The following is a 22,541-nucleotide window of genomic DNA, read 5'->3' as shown; positions in this document are numbered from 1 at the left end:
TTCAAAGATTCTTTCAAATCAGTTTATCTAATCAGTCTACACAAAAATATTACAGAGTTTAGTGACTATGGTGAAATCATAGTTCATGTATAACAATGGTAAAAATGAGCTATGCTGAATTTCTGTAGCTAATTTCTAGGAAATAGATATGGCCAACAGTAAGTTTTATTTCATATCTGAGATTAGCATCGTTTAATACTCAAATAGTTTTTTATTTCTACTTTGAAAGTAAAGAGATAAAGACTAGAAATCAAAAATAAGTTGCCACTTAATTGACTCTCTGATTCTGGAAATAAAATATTTTAATTAAGTTCCACTTAAAAAATAAAAGTAGCTTCTTACTCCCACACTGAGCACATTAACATTTTCACATACAGAAAGTTTAGGTACATTCAACTGTTTACAAGACATGTCTCCATATAATACAAGTACATTCACGTGAAGTATATGAACTTATATAATTGTATATATTTGTGACTTTTGCATCTGGTACCTTTTAAAACTAACACTTAATATGTTTATTTTCTAAATGTCAATTCATAGGTGATGATTTAAAGTTATGAGAGCCTCCTGAAGAGTTTTAATAGTTGTGTTCGTATGAGAATTCAATAATATCCTAAATATAAGCTTCAGAGTAAAGCTTTAGCAACTTGTTACCTGACTGGCAATGCATGGAATTCTTACCAGGTTGTATTGTTTGGTTTACAGTTTAAGTCATTCAAGTGGCTTATAATTATTTGTGCACTAGGGGATAAAAAAGCACCAATACAATAAATTATTTTTTCACATCACAGATGAAATCACAAAACAATGATCTCAATTTCCTTTCAAAATCTAATAGTTTGAAAAGAGCATTTATATCCAATGTTCAATCTTTAAGCTTTCTTAGTGAGATCAACTGATACACTAGAGATAAGAATGGAAATGCTAAAAAGAGGTGTTATGCATAATATCTCCTAACTACAGAATTGAGACATTCTCCTCACACTGCTGATATCCATTTTTGAACTGGTTTCCTTAGATCTAAAAAGAACTCTGAAAATAAGTGTTAACATTTATAAACTTATCAACTATGTCTCTTAAAAAGAAATTCTAAAGATGTCTTTCTTCCCGATACATAAAGCAGTATTTTCCTGATGAGCAAAAGCACCTTATGATAAGGAAATATATAAAGCAAGTATTTTCTACAAATTAATATAGAAATTTATGCACATAAAGGTGTAGTCACCCCAGCTGTATATGTAATATTTTAAATAATACACAATAAAAAAAAAAAAAACCTCAAAGCACATATTGGAAAAATAACCCATATGCTAGTACTCCAGTTATTAAATATTGCAGCATATATGTAATTCTAACAATTGGAGGAAAAAAGTTTCAATCCAAATGGTCAGTGAAATCTCTTTGGAAATATACTTTAAAAATCTGTAATATGTAATCCTGGCTGTCAAATTCCAACTCAAGCTATAGGTTTTTATAGCTGACATACAATCCCGTGAAAATGAAAGTATGTATAGAGGTCACCTCACAGATTCTTGAGTAAACAGCATTACTGGTGAGACACTGGGACAGGCTAGCTGAGGTCTCCTGTCGTTTTCTTTACAGAGGGCACATAGCAAACATAATATTAAGAATGACAGACCTTCATCACCGTAAGTTTTGCTAAAATGTTAATAAACATTGTTTTAAACATTTCAAGATCATGAGAAAAAGTCCTTACCTGAATATATACAAAGAATTCTCTAGGTTTAACATATTTTAAAATGAATACAGAGGTGTATAAGGAGAAACATCAATTACTTGCTTTGACAATTTTCAGTCAAGGTTTATTACGTGTCTTTTTCTATCGAACAACGTGATTTTTATAAATATATGGAGCTCCAGCTTCCGCTAAGATTTCATTTCTTTTTCCCAGTGGTTTTTTTGTGTTCATGCATTTCTGTTTTGCTAGCTATAGTCTTTTTTCGAGATGAGGTATTAGGAACAACGGCATTAGAAGGTCCGCTGGTAGCTATACAAAAAAAGAAAAATTGTTTAGATTTTCACAAGCAATTCACATTCAAATACTACTGCTAAGTGACAAATAATTAACTTTATAACTGTGATGTAAATGAAACATGGTAAACATTCAATAGAGCATTTTTAACCTTTTAACTTTTTAGAATTCAACATCAATACAGGAAAGTAATGTCAATGGGGTGTGTTCCAAATCTGTCTTTTCACTCTACATTCTTCCTAGAAAACTAATTTATTCCATCATTTTTAACTACCATCTATCTATTGTGCTAACGATATTCAAATGTATACTTTTGGTCCAGGTCTTTTCCCTTACTTCAAGATCTGTTTATTCTGTTCATCCTATTAGAAAACTATAGAAAACTATATATATAACTGACAGTAAACATAAACTTAATATGCTTAATACTGAACTTGTCATTTCCCCTTAAATCTATTTTCTCCTCTTTTATATTACCACTACTTAAAAAGTTCAAATGTTAGAAAACTATAAACAGTCTTGACTTAGAACTCATCCTTCTACATCCAAACCAACATTAAGCCCTTATGAGTTATCAAAAAGTTATTCTAAGACAGATGACACTTCTGGTATGGATGGGCAAGCTCCTATCAGACTAATTCTCCTGCAGGTTAACAAGTATAAACTCTGGACAAAATATGAAAACCAACTACTTGAAGACACTGAAGAGTAAACAAAAGCAGGTGTATACTGGAAAAAAAAAATCAACACTTGGAGGAAGGAAACTCATGTTGAGTCCCCCCCCACCCCCATTTTTTTGAAAGCTGTAGGCCTAAGGAGAGTATCTGGTCTGAACCATGTGCAATGACTACAACTAAACATAAAACTCATTCTTACTAGCATGAAGAACCAGAAGATAAGTACTGGAGCAACTATAGCTGCTGGAAAATCAGGTGGGAGATCCCAGAAAGGGAGAGTCTCCAGTTCTTTGTATAAAACATGATCACATTTATGGCATGGGGAGGGTAGGCTCCAAGAGTGCAGCTAAGGCCAAAAGACAAGATGTGAAAGATGAGCTGCTGACTACTTCAAGGAACACAGTTTTGCAACATGAGTTCACTCAAGGTTAACTCTTTGCTTGAAAAAAACCCAAACAACTCAATACTCTTGGGAAAAGCGTAACAAAAATAACAGTCTGGAGTTTATACAACATCTCATTCATAATGTCTAGGATGCAATCCAAAAGTACTCAATGTATGGAAAAAAACAGGAAAACATCTTTCTTCTTGGGAATGGATAAACTGGTAGAGACTATTTCTGAGGTCAGCTAGATTAGTACACAAGAATGTTAAAGCAAGTACTTTAACTTACTCAAGAACAAAGGAAAATATGCTTATGATAAATAAAATTTTGGAGATCTCTGAAGAACCAAAAAAGAGTATCTAAAACTAAGGAATAAATATCTGAAAAAAAACCCACTAGATAGCTTAATAGCAGAATGGAGATGATAGGTAAAAGTGAGCATCAACCCAGATTATAAAAAAAAAAAAAAAAAAAATTTCTAAGCATGCTTGCCATATAGTCAAATTGCTGAGAATCAAAGATAAAGAAAAAATATTGAAAGCAGGCAGAAAAAAATAATTCAACTCACTGCACACATTGGGACAATTCAAATTACCAAAGACTTCTCATCAGAAACAATGGGAACCCTAAACAGGACACAACACCTTTAAAACACTGAAAGAAAAAACTTTCTTCCTCAAATTGTCAATCAAGACTTTTTCAAATACAGTAAGAGATCTGCAGTATAAAAATGCTAAAGAGATTCAGGTAGAAGGCAAACAAAACCAGATGGAAACAAAGATTTAGAAAAAGGAATGAAGACTGATGGCTAATGTGTGGATAAATAAAATACTTTTTTCTCTTCCAAGTGTCATTAAAATACATGACTGTGTAAAGCAAATATTCTAACATTGTATTGTAGCCTTTATAATATAGTGGAAGTAACATACATGGATAACTATGTGTCAAGGATGGGTGGAGAGGAAGGTAAATGAATCTACAGAGTTGCAAGGTTCCTACATTTTACTCTGAGTAGTATAAAATTATCTCTAAGTAGATCATGAAAAGTTAGAGAGGTGTATTTATAGCCACTAATTAAGAATGATGCAAAAAGGTAAAGCTACAAAGTCAATAGATAAGTTAAAATAAAACTCTAAAAAATATTGAATACAAAACAAGGCAGAAAAGAATAAAAGAATAACAATCAGAATGTATAAACCAAAAATATAATAACATAGTAGATCTAACCCAACTATATCAATAATTACAATGTTAATGAACCAGAAACATTGCAACTATAAGGCAGATATTGTTAGAATGGGTTTTTAAATTTTTAAAAAATATTTATATTATTTGAGAGAGACAGAGAGAGAGAGAGAGAGAGAGAGCGCACATGTGGGGGAGGGGTAGAGAGAGAGAGAGAGAGAGAGAGAGACAGACAGAATCCGAAGCAGGCTCCAGGCTCTGAGCTGTCAGCACAGAGCCTGATGTGGGACTCAAACCCATGAACTGAGAGATCATGACCTAAGCCAAAGGTGGATGCTTAACTGAATGAGCAACCCAGGTGTCCCTAGAATGGGTTTTTTTTTTTTTTTTTTTTTTTTAATTTTTTTTTTTTCAACGTTTATTTATTTTTGGGACAGAGAGAGACAGAGCATGAATGGGGGAGGTGCAGAGAGAGAGGGAGACACAGAATCGGAAACAGGCTCCAGGCTCCGAGCCATCAGCCCAGAGCCCGACGCGGGGCTCGAACTCACGGACCGCGAGATCGTGACCTGGCTGAAGTCGGACGCTTAACCGACTGCGCCACCCAGGCGCCCCTAGAATGGGTTTTTAAAGAAGCCAAATATATACTGCCTACAAAAAAAAAAAAAAAAAAAAAAAATCCCTTACATACGAAGACCACAGGTTGTTTGGAAAAATAATCCATGCATACAGTAAGCATAAGAAATGTGAGGTAGCAAAATTCACATCAGATAAACTTTAAGACAAAGCATTACTAGGAATCAGAGGGAAATTTCATGATGATAAGTGAGTCAATACATTAGGAAGGCATACCAAATATGTATGTATGTAATCACAAAGCTTCAAAGCACAGAATAAAAACTGATTGAATTAAAGGAAGAAAAAGACAATCGTACAGCTGTGAGTGGAAATTGCTCTCTAAGCAATTGATAGCACATTCAGAACCTCTCCTCCCATCCACATGTCCCCACCCCTCAAAATAGGAAAAACACAGAAGATATGAAAAAGATTATCAGCAATTCTGACCTAATGGATACTGATAGAACATTACATCAATGAACTATGGAATAAAAATTCTTTTTTAGTGCTCCTGCTGCATTTAAGATGTACCAAGTCCAAATGTTAAGCCATAAAATATCTCACATTTAAAATACTGAGACTGTACAGTATATGTTTTGTAATTGCAACGGTATGAAGGAATTGGTAACAAGACATCCAAACCCCAACCCCCAAATATTTGGAAAGTAACCAATATGTGTCTAAATACTCCATGACTCAAGGAATAAATCACAAATTATAAAGTATTTTTAACTGAATGAGAATGAGAATTAAATGTAACTTTTGTGAGATGTAGCTAAAGAAGTACTCAGAGGGAAACTTAAAGCCTTAAATGTTTATATAACAGGAGAAGAAATGTCTAATAAAAAGTGATTTAAGAAACTAGAAAGAGAATAAAGTCAACCCAAAGTAAGTAGGAGGATGGAAATATTAAAAGAGAGAAATCAGTGAACTATAAAACAAATAGCTAAAATCTGGTTCTTTGAAAACACCAACAGAATGGATAAATCCCTAGTGGGAATAATGAAAAAAAAATCAAAACACAAATTATCAGTATCATGAATAACAGAAATTATTACTAAATTCATTAAAAGGATAGTGCAGTGGGGCGCCTAGGTGGCTCAGTCAGTGAAGTGCCTGACTTTGGCTCAGGTCATGATTTCATGGTTCGTAAGTTCGAGTCCCACCTTGGGCTCTGTGTTCCAGAGCCTGAAGCCTGGAACCTGATTCAGATTTTGTGTCTCCCTCTCTCTCTCTGCCCCTCCCCTGCTCTCTCTCTCTCTCTCTCTCTCAAAAATAAAAATAAACATTAAAAAATATTTAAAATAAATTAAAAAAGGATAATGAAGTAACAAGAAAACTGACAACTTAGATAAAATGACAAATTCCTTGAAAAACCAAGTTACCAAAGCCATCACTAAAATGTAACAGAAAATTAATTCTATCAAAATTTAAGTAAGAAATACCTCTCTTATAAAAAACTTCATTCAGAAAATAGAAGTGGAAGAAATACTTCCAAATCATTTTGAGGCCAGCATCATCAGCCTGATACCAACATTTAAAAGACATCACAAAAACAAAAATCAACATGAAAACAAAAACAACAACAAAAACAAAAAATAACTACAGATGAATCATTATCTTTTAAAAATGCAGGTGTCAAAATCCTCAAGGTCAAACTGAATCCAGCAACATATATATAAATTATTCATCATGACCAAGTGGGGTCCATTCCAGGAATGCAAGACTGGCTTTTATTGGCTTATGTTATATTGAAAAAGTCAAAATAACACCATTTCATCTTTATTATTTAAAAAGACATATGAAATAATACATTTATTATGTGTCTAATATATAGAGAAAAACAATGGACCATGATTCAAAGAGCATTCAAATCTTAGGCCTACGACTGTTATGTGAACAGGGATTAGTCACAACCTCTGCAATTTTTTCATCCATAATGGCATAAGAATGGTATTGATCTCTGAAGGCCATGTTTAGAAATGTATGAACAAAAAAAGTGTTTTGTAGCATAAAAAACTATACAAATGTTAGCTTTGAGTTGTATATGGAATACACTGTAATTTATATTTAAGATACTTTTTCAGTTGTCTGTACCTGCATATATTGATTATTTAGAAGGTGCAAACTTTAACTATATTTAAGATATTGCCTTTAATTTATAAGGCCGGATAACCTGACAGAACTATAATCAGGGATAAATGATCAAGTCAGTGGTACAGAGTGTTGTAAGAGTTCTTGTTTTGGTAATCATATAAATACATCACCAGTGGAGGGGGCTGGGTTGGGAGTGGGAAGTAAAAGGAGAACATTTTAGAAGAAAAATGACCTGAGTATCACAAGGATTTATTTCGGAGGAAGTGAACAGTTTGGCAACAGTGTAACAACAGCAACTAACATTTAGTGAGTGTTTACTATGTATGTCAAGTACTTTACATAGGTTATTGCATTCATTTCTGACAACCTTTAAAAGAGTACTATTACCCCGATTTTAGGACTATGAAACTGAGGATCGGAGAGGTTAGCAACTTACCCAAAGTCATAAAGCTAATAAATAGTAGTGTTGAGATTTTAATCTAGGTCCCTCTGACTCCCAAGCCTAAACTATTAACCAAAAGAATTTGTGAGAGCACTAAAAAGAGGAAAAGAATGAAGAAATTTCCAGTGAGGATACAGTCAAACCTTGGAGCTATATAGAAGTCTCTCAAGAAAAAAAAGGTATAGGGTAAGAAAAAGTGAACAGTCGGATGACCCTGTCTGGCATAGCAAAGTAGGAAGAAGAACAACTGTCAGATAAGACTAGAAGAATCGGGGAAAGGGAAATAACAGCAAGGCAGAGTACACCGTGGAAGTCAGAGTAAGAGAGGATTTCAGCAAGGATCAACCACACAGTCAAATATGCCAAAAAATAAGAACAAAAAAAAAGTTGGGGTGTCTGGCTGGCTGAGTCAGTAGAGCATGCAACTCCTGATGTTGGGGTTGTGAGCTCAAGTCCCACGTTGGGTGCAGGGATTAGTTAAAAAATAAAATCTTTAAAAAAAATAGAAAAAAAGCTGATAAAAGATAGTTGAATTTGGTACTCATGTCATTAGACTGCACATAGAGAATTAAAACACTGTAAAGAAAGAGACAAAAATAGGGGGCGTGTGGGTGGTTCAGTTGGTTGAGCGTCCAACTTCAGCCCAGGTCATGATCTCATGGTTCTTGAGTTTGAGCCCTGCGTCAGGCTCTATGCTGACAGCTTGGAGCCTGGAGCCTGCTTTGGATTCTGTGTCTCCCCCTCTCTCTGTCCCTCCCATGTTCATGCTCTGTCTGTCTCTGTCTCTCAATACTAATAAATAAATGTTTTAAAAAATTAAAAAAAAATCTTTCATATAAAATGACTAAAATAAAGCCTAGACTCAAAAGAAAAGCAATAGGAGACAGTTCATAAGTTAGTTTGGAGAACAGTATGAGTATGAAATATATTTTATTAACAGATACAGTGGCGGGGGAGACAACAGAGGAAAAAATACAAATACATCAACAGACTATAATAACAGTTTTTAACTCTGGGAAGTATAATGATCCTTTTTAAAAACAGATTTTAAACTCAAAAGGCAAGCTATTACTACTCCTCTAATTGCGCTACAGAATCCACAAATTCACACACCGCTAACCTGGCTTGCTGCTTGCTTTCGTATTCTTTAAGGTAGCTGGTGGTGTTGGGAGGATTTTTGCAGGTGTATACGTATTTAAAGATATTTTTCTTCTCATTACTGGACTGGAACGTGAAGCTGAAGAGGCTGAAAAGAAAAAAAAAAAAACAAAAAAACAGATATGGCAGTTGAGTAATTTCCTACCAAGTCCTTACATTTAGAAATTTCTAATGACATATTTAGTGGACTTAGGACTATACATTACAGGAGAAAATAGACCATGCAAGGTTTACAAAGTAAATTCGGCTATATCATCTTTCCTATAAAAAGTTGTCTCATGCTCTTAGCCCAATAGATGTTCTGTTTATACTGCAAATAATAAGCATTTAACAGTATTTACTAATGGCATGCCAAGAATAGAGCAATGGACTTAATTTTATTGTCCTGATAGAAACTCAGATTCTTAAGGGATGGCAGAGAGCTAATGGCATAATTTTACTGCCTAGTTAAAAACAAACAAACAAACAAACAAAAAACCTCCCAAATTGTTTTTCTCTTAAAAATATGAAGTAGAGATTCAGGGACAGTTACTTTATAAACACTATGGTCTATTAATCTATTATATTTATAAGTAATAAATCAGACTGTCTCCCTATATTACCTAGTGAGATTTATCTTAATGCAAGGAATTTTAAAGATTTTTTTTCTCTTTCTAATCAAGGTGCAGTGGTTGAGAGGCATGAAAAGGAAAAGTATGGTAATTCTGAAGTATGAAGTCCTCTGGGGAAGGAGAGCTTCTGGCATGAGCTTCCAGGTTCTTAACTGAAGGGAGGTGAGGAGTTAACAAAACACCAACTCGCCTGCTTTTGCAATTTTTGGAGGACCTGATAGCAATAAACAGCATGTCTCTGAAAAACAAATACGTGAGCCAGTCACAGCAAATGTGTTTCATGTGGCTGACCCGTATCTACACTGAATGAATACAAATCCCATTGGCAGAAGCTCCAAGTAGTCACTAACGACATAACATACAAGTGATGACAAAAATCCCGAAAGCATCATGTAAAGCACTACACCACTACTAAGCTCTTTCCTGCTTACATGTTTGATCCTGTCTCGTTAACTTCCATCTCTAACTTATCCAGTTAGTATTTCCACACCTTTCCCCCCATCTGATACTGTTAGTGTTCCATTGTAAGCTACCTTCTAGTTGCCACAAAATTGATTTAATTTTGTTTGAAGTGATGAAAAAGCCTTTCTGAATGACAGAGGATTAACAATATCGGCTTCATTATAAATAGCACAAAATCAATATAGTCTACATTATAATAATGCTAATTCATTGACAATTCAGAATTAAGTATAAAATAATATAAATATACTGTGATTACTAAATATTAATTCTGCAGTTACAGTATAAAATAGAGGATTCAGAGGCTTCTATTACAGCTGGCACCTATTTTCTTTTCTTTTTTTAACATGAAATTTATTGTTAAATTGGTTTCCACACCACACCCAGTGCTCATCCCAACAGGTGCCCTCCTCAATGCCCATTACCCACTTTCCCCTCCCTCCCACCCCCCATCAAACCTCACTTAATTCTGCAGCTACAGTATAAAACAGAGGATTCAGAGGCTTCTATTATAGCTGGCACCTATTTTCTTTACTACTCAAGAAGAACTAAAAAACCATACACTCAGAAGACATGGGTTTTTTAGTATTGCTTGACCACTAACCACTTGATTTCCTCAATGGTGTCTAAGTTTTTTTTCTTTAAAGAATAATTTTTTCTCAAATGAAATCTTAAATAAAACAGATGAAAACATATACTCTAGTTGAAGCAGCCATGCACGACATAAGGCCTAACCATTCAGCATCATCTTCCTAATGGAATTTCCAAAAGCTCTTGGGAATACAGTCTGAAGACCAATGAACTAGCTTGATTTTAAGGTTTATTCAACTCCATGAATTGCATTAACTGTATTTACGTTCTTATCTAGTTTCCTTAGGAAGTAATGGCATGAAATTTTAAGAGAACTAGAGAATATGGGGTACAACTTATATCCATGATATAGAGAAGAGCTAATCTGAACTGGAAAAGGAATTTAATATCCTTCATTAATACACCTCAATAATATACTCTGATTAATTGAATTCACTAACCACAGAAATAAAGCCATCATAATAAAACAGCACCACAGGATATACCTTCAGAGATTTTCTTTCTGTAAATGTTCTACCACAATTCTCTTTCCAAAACAGATGTCATTACTGCTGTTACCTGTAAGTCACTCACTGAAAATCTTCTAAATTCTAAATAACATTGATATCTATCCTAAGTTCTTTTTTACTAATTAGAACTTTTCTTTCATCTTTATTTTAAGATTATAAATCCTTGCCCCAGTGAAGCTGTGAAACATCAAATATAAAGGGGTAAATGGTAAATGAGAATTAATTCAGGTTCTCCACTGCATTCTGAGGAAAAGCATTTTCCTTTCTATCAGCTAACAGGGAAAAGAAGATAAACATACTTCATTTTCCTAACTTTGACCTCACACAGCTTAAAGAAGTTATTTCATTTGGAGTATTATCAATTCTCAGAGTCAGACACATTCACAGGAAAACTTTGAAATTAAATCCTACTTCCTAAAACCATTCCTAAAGTGAAATATTTTAGAACATAAACCCAAGTATCTCTCCATTGCCATCAATGATTGAAACCTGACCTCTACTGCTAGACGTGGAAGGAAAGGGAAGCCCCACTATACTGGAGAAATGCAAGGGATGCCATTTAGACAGAATACAATGTGACGAGAACTCTCTAGAATAATACAATGTGGAAGCCAGAAAAGGGAAGAGAACAGCAATACACGAAAGTGGCTTTCATTCCAAGACCTCTGGTTTCATTCTTCAGAGAAACACATTTATAGTATGCTCCTTACAAAAAGAAGAAAGGTATACACTCAATGTTTGTGACTTCCCAAAAAATAGGACTAGCCCTAGCAAGATTCTTAACTAAGCAGAGCATGCTCTCCCAAACTGGATGCTTCCTAAACTGGAAATTCCCACAGGCTGAAGGATCCTATAGAGCTGAGGATCATAGTAGTCAGCTGACTTCTCATACCCAAAAAAGGTAGCCCTAAAGGCTTCCCTTCCCAGAATGATGTCCCTCAGAATAGTGCTACATGGTGTCTAAATGTGTCACCAAAAATGTGTCTTCTCAAAAAATAAGTTCTGGAAAATCTAAGCATACAGTTTTCCTACATTAATGTAACTCTGTCTCTCCAAAGGGAGGCGGGATATAATACACAGTTTCCAAAATTTACTGAGTCATGAATCCCTTTTCTTCACACACATGCATTAACTTTTGCAGAATATTTTCTGAAGAACATAATTTGAAAACCTGTTGTCCTAATTTGCTCTCTTTAGTCAAGAGCTCCTTCTGAATCATTGTGAATATGTACCAGAGGTGGTGAGGCATGGAATGGTATTTGTGCATGTGTGGGTTAATGACAAATGGTATTTTGTAGTTTTTAAAAAGTTTATTCTAAAATCACACACAATAAGAAAATGAAAAAAAGGCCATCAGTCTATATTGTTGACTTCTATTGCTGGGTCTTAGATTTTTTTTTTTTTCTTTTTTGGGAGGAAAGTTTTTTGGGAGTTATAAAGAAAAGTGGTGCATTCCACATCAATAACACCAAAGAATTTCAAATAATGTTCCTTTATACCCCCTTCTCTCCTAAAATTTTTTTTTTTTCAACGTTTATTTATTTTTGGGACAGAGAGAGACAGAGCATGAACGGGGGAGGGGCAGAGAGAGAGGGAGACACAGAATCGGAAACAGGCTCCAGGCTCTGATCCATCAGCCCAGAGCCTGACGCGGGGCTCGAACTCACGGACCGCGAGATCGTGACCTGGCTGAAGTCGGACGCTTAACTGACTGCGCCACCCAGGCGCCCCTCTCCTAAAATTTTATTCACTATCACTACTTGAGTTTGTTGTAATAATTCTTCTTATAGTCTGATAATATCACTGCCACAAAATAATGAAACTAATAACAATAACAACAACAACAACAATAATAACAATAATAATTATTTTCCTACAAATTTCAGGGGTCTTCCGTGGAACTTCACTTGATGGAGAAGCAATGGAAGCAAGAAATTCATCCACCTGCTTTAAAGACAGGGCATTGTGAAGAGTTTCTAGAGGACAAATAGATGGCACCATGGAATACAATTCAAAGCCTGAAAAAAAGAAATGAAAAAAAATTTGGATATGTAAAAAATAATTAAGAAGGAAGAAGACCATTGCTTAGAACTGTACAGGTTAGGTCTTTCCAATCTATCACATGCAATCACATGAGATCTCTGAAGTCATGACACCAGATGCTATGCAATATGGGACTGGAACAAGATGTGACAAAGATTTCATTTTAAATGTATTCACATAGTACCGCATGCACACAATTTCATTCTACACTTTAGTAAAATCTAAGAATGATATTTAAAGAAAAAAAAACTGGGGGGGGGGCAGAAAAATTACATTGTTTAAGTTTGTACTTTATAAAAATCAGGTCTATTTGACAGGCGAGTAAGTTGATGCCATGATGTGTCTCTGATGCTAGGATGTTAAAATTAACTTCTTGTTGAAAAATGATTACATTGTAATTACTTGAGGAATGATTTTAAGTAACTTTTCTAGTAATACCAAGGCCAACAATACTCTCTAGTGTGACCTGAAAACCACACTCATTCATTTATGCTGAAAATCAAATTCCAAAACACATTTTACCTACCTTTATTGAAATAACTCAAATATTCTATTGTTGGAAATTGCTAGCTGAGTACCGTTAGGCCAAGTAAAAAGCAATACAAAATACAGACATGTTTGCATTCAACAATGGCACAGAAATAGAAAAATTTCATGAAACAAATCATGCACATATATATTAATACCATCAGTGAAACAAAACTGCTTACAATATACACTTTTTTAAAAAACAAGATATAGGTTATTTGCTTTTTATAAAAATTGCCTGTTGATTTAAATTTTATTCAACTGAATGGCTTTTAAAATTGCTCTCATAAACAATTAAAGTAGTAAGTCTTCCTGCACCTCTTCTTTCTAACATTCAAACTAATTTCCCTCCAAAGGAAATACTTTTAATACTTAGATTAAGATTTTATATAAAGGCTAACGTTATTAAATAAAAAGTAAAAATTAATTAAACTCAGACTACAAAATTCTCTGCTTCAATAGGCATGTGCTCATTTTAACACTGACTGATATTTACTTAATTTCAGGAGGAAACAGTGACCCAAGAACTGACTAATTCTTGGCTGGAATAGAGAAACTGGTTAAAAGAGAATCTAATCTTTCTATGAAAATAACCAAAGGATTTACAAAATTGGTATGTTTGATTTTCAGGTGCAAACCAAAGCATGACGGAATGTTACATATGCTTAAAGAACAAAACAAAACAGAAACTATACCATAACAGCAGCTAAAGCACCTAAATAAAGCACTAAAAGAATTGGGCTTGCACAAGTAATACATTTTTTTAAAGTATAAGACTCATGCAAATAAGCGCAAACCCTTTCTTTGCATTACACTGAACTTAGCAATGTTGTTTTTTATCCTTTCATCAGAATATTGCTAAGTCTTCTGTAACAGCTATTTCCTTGCATTTGCCTGTTAGATTTTATAACAGGCAAATAATAATATAATCAGGTTCCTCAGGACTGCATTTTTTCCCCATTTATCTTTAGTAAACTTTGTATTTAATGCACAATGAAAGGGTTAGCGCAGCAATTTAAAAAGCCACCCTGCTGTCATGTTTAGAAGCTATAAAAACATACCACTGGAGCCTAGACATTCCACAGAGGAAACGGACCAGCACCTATAGAGGTGTAGGTGTTCTGCACAGAGGCCCAGAAAATAAGGTAAAGCACTGTCAGAAGATACTTGTTTCACCATGTTCCTTGAACTAAAGATGAAGGGAGGGGGTAAGTCCATGATATGTATTAAGATGGAAATAACATGAAAGTTAGGGGGAAATAAAAAGTGAAAGAGTCAAATGACAATTCATAGGACAGATAAGACAACACAGTATAAAAAAGAAAAAAAATCTTGAAAACCCCAAAGAAGCATTTCTAGAATTGAAAGAAATGCATTTTAAACGCATTAAGTCACATGTGTGGAAAATCCACATTTTTAAAAAAGCTTTAGCCAAAGGAATATAAAGTTACTCTATTTTCTGTTAAACTTTTTTTTTTTTTTTTTTTTTTTAAAGCTTCAGTAAACACAGATTTCTCCTATGTAAAACTTTCCATACTGGCTGTAAATACATAAGCATTCTGCACAAAAACTATAGTCAGTCTTAAACCTGCAATGTCTCTTCTTAGAATTTTGTGACTTGTTTTTCTTGTGACTTTGGTTTTTCTTCTAAGAAGTTCTTTAGAAGCTGCAGCTGTATCAAATAAGGATCTTTTTCTTCAGAAAGTAGCATTTAAAGAGCTACAAAGGAGGAAAAGCACATAAGCTTTAAGGGTAAATTTTCTTGTTGAGGATGAGATCTTCTTACTCCACCTCCAGAAGTATTTAGTGCACTTCTATAGGATCCAGAAGGGGGAGAATGGCTATCCTTCAGTTTCATCTAAGTTTTTGAAAGACTTGACTTGAATTTTTGAAAGGTGTATTTGCAGTTAAAAGGAAAAAAAAATTCCAGGGGATAAAAGTACCTTCATTCCGAATAAAAGCAAAAACGGGTATGTTTTCTTTTAAATTCTTCTATCCTCAATTATTTACAAGTGGTCAGTAAATATTCCCTCTTGACCCAGAAGAACAAGCTCTGTGTAAGAAAGCTGTAATAATGCAACAATTCAGTTTATAAACAATGGCCACAAAAACACTTTACTGTTCAGCCTCAGAAATTGAATTTAACTGAATGAGCTTTCTAGATTTTTAGCTTAGTGTTCTTCCTATCAGAAGTTCTCCAAATTTTAACGAAAAGCAGTGGTACCAAAAAGAATTGGTTGCTTGACAACAGCAAACCATACGGCCACATGAGGATAAAGTAAATACTGGATAAAATTTTCAGAGGTCTCCAGACCAGGTTGAGTTTGCTTAAGACAAAGAGCCACTGATAAATGTTACACAGTGAAATCTGCATCTCCTAGTTCCCAAGAACTTTTCAAAGACATCATCTGGCTGTTTGACAAGCGTGGCTCAGTATTTTTTATCAAGTAGCTCAATAAAATAACTATGTGATCAGAAAAGAATTCAGGAAGAAAAAAAACATTAAAATAATTAAGACTTAAAAAGAAAACAATACTAATTGTTGTATTTTTAAAATTTGTGTAGACTGATCACTTGAGAAATTAGAAGGGATTTTTAGGTGCTAATTTAGTATTGAAACTCATCATCATTGTGGTCATTTAAAAATTTGAGATGAGTGATGTTAAATGATTGTGTAAATTACAGCTGAAAAAGGGAGCGAGACAGTATCAATATTTTGGATTAATAGTAAGTTGGAATTACATGCCAACTGAAATTAAGAATGGAGAAATGAATGATACTGTATACCCCACAGTTTGAAATAAAAGAAAAATAAAAAAGGATGAAGCAGGGGAGTATCTTTTAAAATAAAAGCAAAACGTACCATTGGTTGGGTGTCGAGCAAATGAGATAGAAAACCTTTTAACAGCAGAACCGCGTGTGGCGTCTGAGAAAGAGAAAAACAGGTACCTGAAATTCGTAATAGCTACCAAAAGAAGGACACTTAAAAAAAGAGGGAAAAAACAAATATATAAGGAGGTTAGAATTAGGTGACATGCAGAAGGGAATGAGAGAGGGTACTGGTTAAAAGTAAAATGGCTTGAGGACAGAGGCAAAGTGTTTAATGAAATACACAAAAGAAAGAAAAGCAGGATGAGCCAGCAATTCTGTTAAGTCCATGTTTTACTGACTTAAGTAAATTTGTGGATATATGAAAAGAAGTTTTAAATAAATCAAAGGGTAATAAACACTCCTATTAATAGAAGGGACAAGCTTCCAGAAGCCTCCAAGGATAGTCCAAATATTAAAACTTAAGGTACATTAACAACAGTGAGAGGCTATCCAACTAGGGATTCTAAAATATTCTCATCATATGTTTTTTTTTATAAAAATATTGCCAAGTATAGAAGTATATTTTCTTCTACTTATCTACATTCCATTCACTTTATTTTATTTTTATCAATATCAGTAAGTAAAATAAGGGATAACGATAAAAGTTTAAAAGATCAAGGAAAGATTTATTCTTTATAATATGGCTTATCAACTATCTGAAAGACCCAATACGTGTAATGCAGCTCTAAACTTCACATTTGAACAAACTATTTATTGAATAAGTACTGTGTGTCTAACTACAATTAACTCTGATGAAACATGAATCCAAGCTATGGATAAGAGAGCACTGGTTGTCATTTAGGCAAAGGGTGCTAGGATTCCATTTGAGTTAGTCAGTGGGCTTAGGCTTGTCTTTGAGAAGTACTATATGCTCATGGGTGTGTGCATGGGTGTGGATATGAATCTGTGTGTGCATGTGTGCACATACCATCTATGCAGCCAGAAGAAGTCAGCTTTTTACGATGAGTACGAGCATAATCCTGTAGGTTAGGTGCGCTTGAAGAACCCCCGAGCACCGAGGTGCTAAACAGGCCCGCACAGTGAGACCCTGATGGGAGTTAGAGAAAATACATACACAACGGGTGTTCTTCCATTCACATTGGGAATTCATGCAGCATGCAATAACATGGCTCTTACCACACTTATCTGGCAGTGCCTTGAACAGGCTCACAATTCGCTTGTAATGTCAAGTTTAATATAATCACCACCACCATTTATCATATGTACAAATGAGGGTACTTAACACTGTATAAAATGTTGTCTTTGAGGAAAATAATATGCCTACACAATTAGACATATACATTTTAAAACTATTAAAAACACTACTATAGAAGTTAATTTAGGTTGATAAGGGATTCTGTCAATTTGCATTAACAGGTCATATAAAGAAATCTCTCTTCGCACAGATCTAGTCACAATAGATCAGCATTTTTGAATGTATGTCTGTAAATGAAGAATTTTTTCTGATACCCTTGAGTTAAGAATCATCAACATATGTTATGAAATAAAACAAAGCTTACTAATTTGTGAGAAGACCAGGTAAGAACAACTTCTTGTAGGTCATCCAGGCCTAAATCATCTTACACTTCTAATACTTGAATGACTTAAGATCTTAATTAATAAGACCCTATGAAACACATTATTAGCAAATAAAACACAGCCAATACAACTGATGCTTGGTTTGTGGTCAAAGTCTTCACACCCAAGTAAAACTTTTACCACTAGGTGAAGATTAAATAAATTTCTATCAAATACATTTTGATACATAAAGGAAGATCATGTGGGAATATTAAGTTACCAGCACAAGCTATACGTAATTAACTAAAGATCTTCAAGTAAGTAGGCATCAACAAGCAGTTCATATACTTAGTATACAGAGCAAAGTACATATATAGTTGAAAATTACTTACTTATGCTTTTATCAAACCTATTTAGACAACTACTTACAGAAAATACTATGCCATTATCTCATATAGTTTATCAACAATGAGCTTTAAACCGGTAAGTTTAGCAAGATCTTTCTCGATGTTGCTTTGCAACATTATTTGCAAAGAACCAATTATGTTCTATAGGTCAAGAAAGAGTAACAACTATCTCTGTGCATTAGTTTTGCTTTGGTTTCTCTTAGGAAATAGTCAAAAGGAAAATTAATACACCAAGAAAGGGTTTAAAACACTCTTTACTAAATAACTTAAAAACAACAACAACAACAACAACAACAACAACAATTTTTTAAAGTAGGCTTCACAATAGCACAGAGCCCAACGCGGGGCTTGAACTCATGACCCTGAGATCAAGACCGGAGCTGAGATCAAGAGTTGGATGCTTAATCCACTGAGCCACCCAGGCACCCCCCTAAATTTTTTTTTTTTAATCAGAAAAGTAGAAGGTTCTGTTTTGTATGCAATAGCGTATTCACAATTTTATCAAGTGGGAAAAATGAAGTTCCTTCCTAAATTAAAGCATTTTGGGATTTTAATTTATAGAATACAAGACAAAAAACTAGCATTGGCAATTGGACTAAGCAGTTTACATTATGGACATTTAAAAAAAAATTATACATCAAAATTAAATGCTATTTCTTGTTCATTTTATCAAAACTTTATTGTATACTTTGAGTTGTACAACTCAACATTTTTGAATTAGTGTATGTTAAATAAAAATAAAGCATAGCATTTGGTCATGCTTTCATCACTGAAGAGTTAGTTTTACATGTGTGCAAAATAGGGAGTTGAAGGTCTGGAATTCAATTTCCTTTAGACCACATACCTACAGTAGGGTTCTGCTTCTGTTCCACAAGAGTTCTTGGTGTTCGCAGATAATTAGCATTTTCAGATACAACCTGCACAAGGAAAGCAAAATAAATGAGGTAAAACAGTAAAATCAATTTAAAAGTCCATACTTCATTTGCAGCCTGTTCCAGACAGACAAAGGTTAATAAGCTGTATGATAAATATTAGTAGAAATACATAAAACATGAAAGATCATGCAAGATCCCCTTCTGAAGGGAGTCCATTTCATATGAAGTCCTTGCAATGAAGTGGTGCAAAGCAGGCATTCAGAATGAAATATCATGTATGAAACAAGACAGATGAAAAGAAACAATTAATAGATTGATAAAATTTCACACTCTCTTAAAAGAAGCCAAATGCCCACTTTTAAACAGCTCCTGTATTTGAAGGGGGGAAAAAACAATCACAAACAAAAGAAAAGACAGACAGAGACTGTTGAGGTCACCATACAATTACTGATCCATGCACGGGCTTTATCAGAGTAACCTTTAAATATTCACAGCCTTAATGGATACCATAATCCCTTTTCCTATAATCAAATGCATTATACTTCCAAAAGGAAATTGCTGAAATTCTCAAAAAAGTCATGTGTAACAGCATGGAAGTGTAAAACCTTCCACTATAAAACAAAACAAACCCCCAAACCCTAGTATTTTAAATTTCCAAATGTCATCACAGAAAGTCCTTCTGAAATCATTTAACTTTGGCCCACATTATTAATGGGCACCTATACATTATACCCTCTCATAAAGAGAGCATTAAAATATTACACAACTAAACCCCACGCTGTATATATCCCTTAAATTAGATACTTCCAGATAATGCAATAGTGAGGGAGAGAACAATCAGTATTACATGAGCCCTGCTAATTAACACAGGACCATGTAAATCTTGGATTTTAAAAAATGTTCAAACTCTCAGCAAATTCCAAATGGAGTCTAATATTTCAATTATGGGGGAAATGGTTACTGAATTTTCTTACCATCAAATTATGTAATTTTGTTTCTAAATGTTTTAAAGGACAACTATGCCAAAAAAACGATTTCTCTCCTTTAAAAAATTTTTTTTATTAACACTAAAAGTTCCAGGAGTATAAAACTTATTAACTTTTTAGTCCTGGATATTTAAAACCCTCCCAGTAAAAATCCTAAATACATGCAAGGTAAGTGGTTTCTTTCCCTCAAATATTGTCAGATATCACAAGCATTTGAAAATTAAAAATTAAAATACAGAAGGATTTACTCTGATGTTAAATATAAGGGATTAGATGTCCTCAAAGACAGCTATTTGTTGCTCTGAATGCAGGTAGAAAATTTTAATGAAGTAAAGTTTAAAAACCTGTTGCCATGAGCCAAAAATACTGGATGTGAAAGCCAATGATTTGGGGGAGACAGGGGAAGAAGTGATTTGTTCCCCTGATCTGCGTCTTCGACGCCCAGTACCCACACCACTGGTATAATGCAGCCAGGTACCAGTACCCTCTGGGCTAGACACACTCAGGGGGCTCTCTTCCTGGAAGTGAGAAAGGGGCAAAAAAAAAAAAAAAAAAAAAAAAAAAAGCAGAGCATGCAAAGTTAGATACAACAGAGCCAAATGATCAGAAAGAAAAAAAAATACAGTTTGTTTGCATTTGTTTAACAATTTTTAAGAAACTATTAAACAGTAATTTGGGAGCCAAATAATTCAAATATTTGAGAAACTGACAGGAATGGCTTACAAATCTAATTGCATGTGACAACAACTGTAAGAATTACCTCATTATCTTAAATATACAAAATATCTATATTGCTTAATAGTTGTTCCTTGTCTCTTAAAACTGGAAAGATTTAACAACTTTCTGTCTTAGCAACTTATAAAATATGAAAGTATTGTTTAATTTTAGATATTCAAGATGTTTTGTGCTATACTAACCTTTTAACCCAAAGCACTAAAGAATTGTGCAAAGGGTTAAAGAGATTTCAATGTATGTAAGGTAGAAAAGAAAACCTGTCTGCCAGCCATATTAAAAAAAAAAAAAAAAAAAGAGGTAAGATGGATTCAAACTGCACTTGTTTCCACTTTCAAGTTATTTATTTGTTTACCCCCTCCAAAGATTATTCATAGAGTTCAATAGGCAAAACATGCAGCAAACATTCTCATTTACATGTTTGCATGTTCAGGTTTCAGACAGTGAGGACAGAATAAAATCTACTTGCACAAAATGAAGAGAATAGTCTTTCTCTCTGTGTGTCTTTTGGAAGTACAAACTTCTGATATCCATGGAGATGGTGGACGCTGGAAAAAGTCTTCAAGGTTTTACTTGAATTATTTACCTTATGGAAGTAAAAGTTTAGCATGGCATAGAAATAATCTCTTGAAAGCAACTATTTAAGTATGAGAAAAAGGTTTATAAATGTGTTCTGCGTCTTAAGAATTAACAAAGGGCAGTAATTTTGTTGAAGATTTTATAAACATAAATGTGTTGCAAAATGGACTCCCAACACATTTGGCTGTATGAGTGTTGTAACGTTTTTGGAGTGCAGGAGAAGGTTTAATGGTGAAATTTTGAACAATCTAATTTGCAGATTGCTTTTATTCAACAACATCAAAATCACTGCCCTCACACAAATGGTAGTTTAGGTTATATTAATATGTCATTTCCCGATTTTTTTTAAATTAAAGATACCTGAACATAACCCCAGGTTTCTCATTTTTAAATTAAGTATAGAACATAATCCCAAATTCTACAGTTGTTAGTCATCCTCTTTTATAATTAACTTAGAATATCATAGAAATCCTAACTAGTACACAATTTTTATTATAAAATTATAACAATCTATTTTACTGATGGATGTTTTTCCTATTCATACTTGCCCAACTGGGTCACAGATATATTTGAAATTTGAGAATCCTAAAGCACTTATGTTTGTATAATTTGAGGCTATAGAAATGAGCATAATTCTTTTTTGTTGTTTATATTCTTACTCAACAACTGCTAAATAAATGTTATACCTAACTCTTAAGTCTTGGCATGTTTAATTATCAACAAAAAATATTTTTCTAATTAAAAGTTTATGGTTGTTTCTAACAATCTTGCTCTATGCTTTTACTTTAGCATTTAGACAACATTTATAAGCACTAATCTCAATCAGTGCTGGGGAGAATCATGCTACTGAGAACACAGATAACCCAAAATTAAGGTATTTAAAATATAAAAATATATACAGGTGTTAAATAGTTACTTAACTAGCTACAATCCAACTCTTCAACTTTCCTCTTAAGTCTTCTTTTAGTAGTTATTTAAGTGTTATTCTATTAGAGAACATAAGAACTAGCTTTTTTTAATTGTAGACAAAGGTAAACTTTCAACTATCTCTTCAAATTTTCAAATTCCTATACTGGTTTTTGCAATCAGGCTGACATTTTAGAAGTTCATATCTTTATTACAGTGTCACTGGAATCAGTTGTTGTTGAAGCATTTCTGGCAATACCTCTCTCCTTTCAGACAAAAATTATTCTATGCTCATTACATCAAACTCTTAAAAAAGTTCTTTATTAGAATAACCTAAAGTGACAGGACAAAAAAAAAAATAGATC

The 22,541-nt window shown here is 33.7% G+C and overlaps 1 protein-coding gene across 33 annotated transcripts in view; it reads right to left on the bottom strand.

Annotated features, from left to right (window-relative positions):
• Positions 1 to 284: 284 nt before the first annotated feature.
• Positions 285 to 22,541, bottom strand: part of PPIP5K2 (diphosphoinositol pentakisphosphate kinase 2) — a 72,041-nt gene continuing 49,784 nt past the window's right edge. For 5 of the 33 annotated variants that reach the window (XM_045499510.1, XM_045499519.1, XM_045499488.1 and 2 more), the window contains 8 exons: positions 20,304 to 20,477; positions 18,943 to 19,015; positions 17,102 to 17,221; positions 16,166 to 16,228; positions 14,364 to 14,423; positions 12,609 to 12,749; positions 8,521 to 8,646; positions 285 to 2,011 (listed from right to left, as the gene is read on the bottom strand). In XM_045499510.1, coding sequence (XP_045355466.1) covers positions 1,899 to 2,011; positions 8,521 to 8,646; positions 12,609 to 12,749; positions 14,364 to 14,423; positions 16,166 to 16,228; positions 17,102 to 17,221; positions 18,943 to 19,015; positions 20,304 to 20,477 — 870 coding nt within the window. In that variant the 3' untranslated portion in view covers positions 285 to 1,898. Of the gene's footprint in view, positions 2,012 to 8,520; positions 8,647 to 12,608; positions 12,750 to 14,363; positions 14,424 to 14,459; positions 14,492 to 14,794; positions 15,369 to 16,165; positions 16,229 to 17,101; positions 17,222 to 18,942; positions 19,016 to 20,303; positions 20,478 to 20,514; positions 21,278 to 22,541 lie in introns of those variants that run through there. The other 28 variants (XM_045499539.1, XM_045499548.1, XM_045499529.1 and 25 more) reach the window with 16 other exon arrangements.

Source organism: Leopardus geoffroyi, chromosome A1 (assembly GCF_018350155.1).
Source record: "Leopardus geoffroyi isolate Oge1 chromosome A1, O.geoffroyi_Oge1_pat1.0, whole genome shotgun sequence".
In the NCBI taxonomy this organism is placed as follows: domain Eukaryota; kingdom Metazoa; phylum Chordata; class Mammalia; order Carnivora; family Felidae; genus Leopardus; species Leopardus geoffroyi.
This window is presented reverse-complemented; position numbering and strand designations above follow the sequence as displayed.